Below are 4,512 nucleotides of genomic sequence, written 5' to 3'. Positions count from 1 at the left end.
CTCATCACCTCCAGGTGAGGATTCATGTTCCATCCAGTGAAGCTCAAACTAAGTGGTTAAAGCTAAAAAAAAAGGCAAAACATTAAAAGCTAAAAGCAACAAAAAGCAGTTAGTAGCTAAAATGAGCAAAATGCAACCCATTAGTTGCTAAATAGCATGAAGCTAAAAGTAGCTAAATGCATTAAAGTGCTAGCTAATAAGTAAAATGCCAAAACAGCTAAAAGCTAAACGTAACTCCAACTGTAGGCAAAAGTAGCAAAAATCTAGTTGCTAAAAGTAACAAAAACTAGCTAAATGCATGCAAGGACTAGCTTGAAGCTAAAATAACAAATGCAAAAGGTTAGCACAAAGCTAACATTAGCAGAACCGTACTGTAAGTAGCCCAGCAAACAATAAATAAATAGGCAAAACCAAAGCAAGATTTCTGTAGCAAATTTTCCAGAATTATGTTTTTTGACAGAATTCAAGTTCTAATACAATAAGGTTAATATTTTAAAAAGTAAAAAAGTTGTAACTGTAGCACCATCTGATAAATGAGATGAAGTTTTGATAGGAATGGCTACAATAGCATGACGTATGCAAACAATATGCAAGACAAAAAAAAAACAGAAAAACAGAAACAGTTATAGGTGTTTTACTGCGACTCTCAATAAAAAACTCCAGAATGCAAGATTGTCAACCCATGATTATCCAAATCTCCTGTTGGAAAGTCTTTGTTTAAATAAGTGAATGATCAGCAATAAAAACTTAAATTTCAACAAATACTTTAGAGATGTCAAGTTTAAAACCAACAAAACTAATAATAATCTAAACAACTGGACCTCTGTTCTGTAGATCACTTCCCATCTAGAATGAGTTCAAAGTTTTAAATTGCCTGAGAACTCTGCTGTGCTGCTTAATTCACCCCCCAATGGAGACACTTGTGCCCCTTTTCCACTAGTGCCACTTTGTGTAGTGTCGGTACGGTTCGGTATGGTTCCAAGCCATTTCCATTAGGCCAGATCCATGGAACCGGCACTTTTTTAAGTACCTACTTCATTGTGGTTCCAACCGGCCCCAGCTGACACCAAAATGCGATGTCAGAACACTGTTCGTCACTGATTGGCTAAATTTTTGCAAATGTTTGAAATTTCAAAAATTATTCATCAAATGTGTTTCCATCTCTCATTTTGCCCATWTTTTTTTTTTCAAAATACCTAAAAACCACCTCTACCAACCGCCCAAAACACACCCATTGGAACCGGACTGGAACATCAGTGGAAAACCAACCGGTCCAACCCGTACCTACACCGTACCTCCGACACTACACTAAGTGGCACTAGTGGAAAAGGGGCATTAGGGTCTTGTTTTGTCCGGCTCACACACAAGAGATGTTTTGGTCACATTCATGAAGGTGTGAGTCAGAGTGAAGCTAAATGCTCCTTTGTAAGTTTTGGTTAGGTTTTTAACTCACGTTAAATGTCTTCCTTCACTCCATCACTCTTAACAATAAACCTAGCTCTAGTCTTCCCTGTCCAAAATAGGAACATCTTGGTCTTTAAAGAGTGTCCCTTATCCCTGAGGTGTAGGTGGAAGGGGCAGAGCCAGAGGGGTGCCACCCCCAAACAAACAACAAGTAGGTGGAGTAACCCTTGGCTGCAGACCGCGGCATGGGGCGGGGTCGGACGTCTGACCACGCCCTCAACTCTAAACTTAACCAACCCCAGATGCTAAATAGTAAAATTAACCACGCCCAATTTTTAAGCCTCCTATTAAACTTTCCTACAAGCCATGACCACACCCACTGGATGTCCGACCTAGTATCCTAATCCGCAGTCTGCAGTCGGGGGTACTTGAGTAGGTGGGGGATCTTAGATTTTGTATTTGCATTCAGATTTTGTTGAAGATTGTTCTCTGAAACTACTGCACTGTAGAGGTTTTCAGCATGTTTAAAAATTGCTGAATAATAGCTCTTTGTAAAATTACCAAAGTCTTAGTGGTTAGCTTTATTTGGGATTAGCATCGACAATCTGCATGTGATCATTCTTAGATACTGTACACAAATGTAATCTCTATAAGTCTTAAAATGACTGAATTATAGCCTTTTAAAGTTAGCTGTGGTGGCCATTTTGAATTTTTGATCAGTATTTAGAATTTGGTAAAGATTGCCACTATACTTCTAGACTGATCTTCAGCTTTGTGTGTTTAAACATGGCTGCATAATAAGATGTGACTAGCATTCAGTATGTTTTTATATCATGTTTAGCATCTGAATCTTACTTAAAACAGATGATTTAAAGGCATGTGGAAYTAGATGTGGCATCCATCTTGAATTTTTATATCCAGAATGCCTTTTCTTTATTTATCTCTTAAAACTCACCCTGGCCACCCCTTGCATAAAAAGTCTAGTTCTGCCCCGAGTAGGTGGACAGCTGAGCCTTGTTCTGAAGCTGGTTCTCCATGTTGAGCCATACGTCTGTGGAGAGCTTGTTATAGAGGTCTGAGCATTCCTCACTGCAATGAACTTCAGAAACCAGCCGCTCAGTTTGAGGATTGTGTCCGTCACTCTCTCTGAGGGTCCTGTTAGGGTTGAACAGAACTTTAAGGTAGAAGATGGTTCACTTCCTGAACTACAGAACACAAGCCCGGTTGTTCTGTTRGAATTGTTTTTGGATTTATCGTGTGATGACTGAGAAGCTACACCAACCCAACCACATCCACACATTTTATTTTTATCTTTCCATTTCCTGTGCAGTTTAATGTCAGGCCTGTCGGCCATGGACACCAAGGCGAGCGGCCGGTTGGGGGTCCTGACCATCACCTACTACCTGTGGACGACCTTCATCGCCGTCATCGTAGGCATCGTGCTGGTGCTGATCATTCACCCGGGGGAAGGAACCGATAAAGAAAGCCACCACGGCGGCACCGGGCCCGTCATGACCTCTGCTGACGCTCTGCTCGACCTCATCAGGTTAATCAAACGTTCCGCTTTCCGTAGTGCCTTTGAGCAGGGGTTCTGATGAGAAAATACTGGATYGTCTTTACATCCTGAAAAACACTAAGGATCTGCAGCCACATTAATTAATGCTTTATATTTAAATCACAATTTTAAAGAAAATCATAATGTCAAGTCTTACAAACAGTTGAATTTGTGCAACAAATTTCCCAGTGTCTTGTTATAAAGTTAGGTCATATATTTTTACATTAGACACTACAKATTTTAATGCAAATGTAATGACTGCACTAATCAGGTGGTACAAAGTAAATCAGAATCTAATATCTAATTGGACAGGAGGAAAACATCTTTTGAGGAAAAGTTGCACCGTCACTCCCACGCAGCAGTTTGGCTAAGAATAGAGAGGCAATTATTTGTGATCGGCTAAGCTTGCACCTTGTCAGAAGGTCGCTGTGCGCCGTTTCACTTTGTGAGACTGAACGTCCCGTCTGCTCAGGCTTAATGCAGAGCCATTCAAGTCTGAGGTCCGCTAATAGCTTTCGTCTTAAAGCTAATTAAAATGGTGAGGTCGGGGATGGGGACGCTTCAGCCTCGTTACGTGTCTGATGACGTCGCTGCCCGTGTCGCTGACGTCCGCTGTATAAATAAATACTGTCCCCAGGACATCATGTGGCCTGTGCTGGGCTGGTTTCTGGCAGAGTCCAACTGCTTTTGGTTCAGCCTGTTATTCCCTCGAAGCCGACAGGAGCTGTAGTTCAAATGCGGATTACTCAGAACGTTGCATGTCATGCAAATGTTATAAACACTCTAACAGGGTTAAAAAAAAGAAAAATGAAGGCTCATGATTCAAAACATACAGCCTCATTTATTACATATATAATTTTATTAAATAAAATATGGAGTTATTTTTTATTCATCTCTGTGAAAACAGGTCACTTGTGAGGACTGATTGAAAAGTAAGAGTTTAGGGAACTTTAGGTGTCTTTGCTTCTCTAAAGAAAGCTAAACTGATTGAGCCACTCCACCATTTAGGTCAGGGGTGTCCAAACATTTTGTCACATGGGCCAAAAATCATAAAGTCAGAAGGACTGGAGGGCCAAAAATATTTTTCCTTTACCTGCTCAACAATAAAATAAGCATTGAATACTTTAAACAAATAAAGTAGTCAGATTTATTACTGGAAATGGGTGCGTAAATTAATCCAGATCCAGAACTTTAAGTGTTTTGCAGGATTCCCTTTTTGAAAGAAATTTTGCAATTTTCTAGGTTTCATTTGGGGAAAAAAAGAACATAATTTAGTCAATTCTGATGAATAAAATCAGGGTTTAGGTCACTCTTTTGTAGAAAATGCTTGCTGTATTCAGATGAATTTGATAAATTAATTAAAAGCAGATTGGAGTGCAGCAAAATCAGCTTTTCATAGAAGTCACTAGATGTGAAAAAAGCTACGAGTCTGGTTATTTAAAGACAAATAATTGGTTTTGTTGCCAATTTTTTATTATAAGATTTTACTTTGTGATAAATTTGCCCTAATAATAATAGAAAGTCTCCATCTACATCAAACAGCTGTGCCGGGG

The 4,512-nt window shown here is 39.6% G+C and overlaps 1 protein-coding gene across 1 annotated transcript in view; it reads left to right on the top strand.

The window, feature by feature from the left end:
- Positions 1-4,512, top strand: part of slc1a8b (solute carrier family 1 member 8b) — a gene marked incomplete in the record, with an annotated part of 16,515 nt that overhangs the window by 2,476 nt on the left and 9,527 nt on the right. Inside the window, 2 exon segments of the mRNA XM_014018059.1 lie at positions 1-14; positions 2,735-2,950. Coding sequence (XP_013873513.1) covers positions 1-14; positions 2,735-2,950 — 230 coding nt within the window.

The sequence above is a fragment of the Austrofundulus limnaeus genome, unplaced genomic scaffold, assembly GCF_001266775.1.
Source record: "Austrofundulus limnaeus strain Quisiro unplaced genomic scaffold, Austrofundulus_limnaeus-1.0 Scaffold181, whole genome shotgun sequence".
NCBI lineage: Eukaryota > Metazoa > Chordata > Actinopteri > Cyprinodontiformes > Rivulidae > Austrofundulus > Austrofundulus limnaeus.
This window is presented reverse-complemented; position numbering and strand designations above follow the sequence as displayed.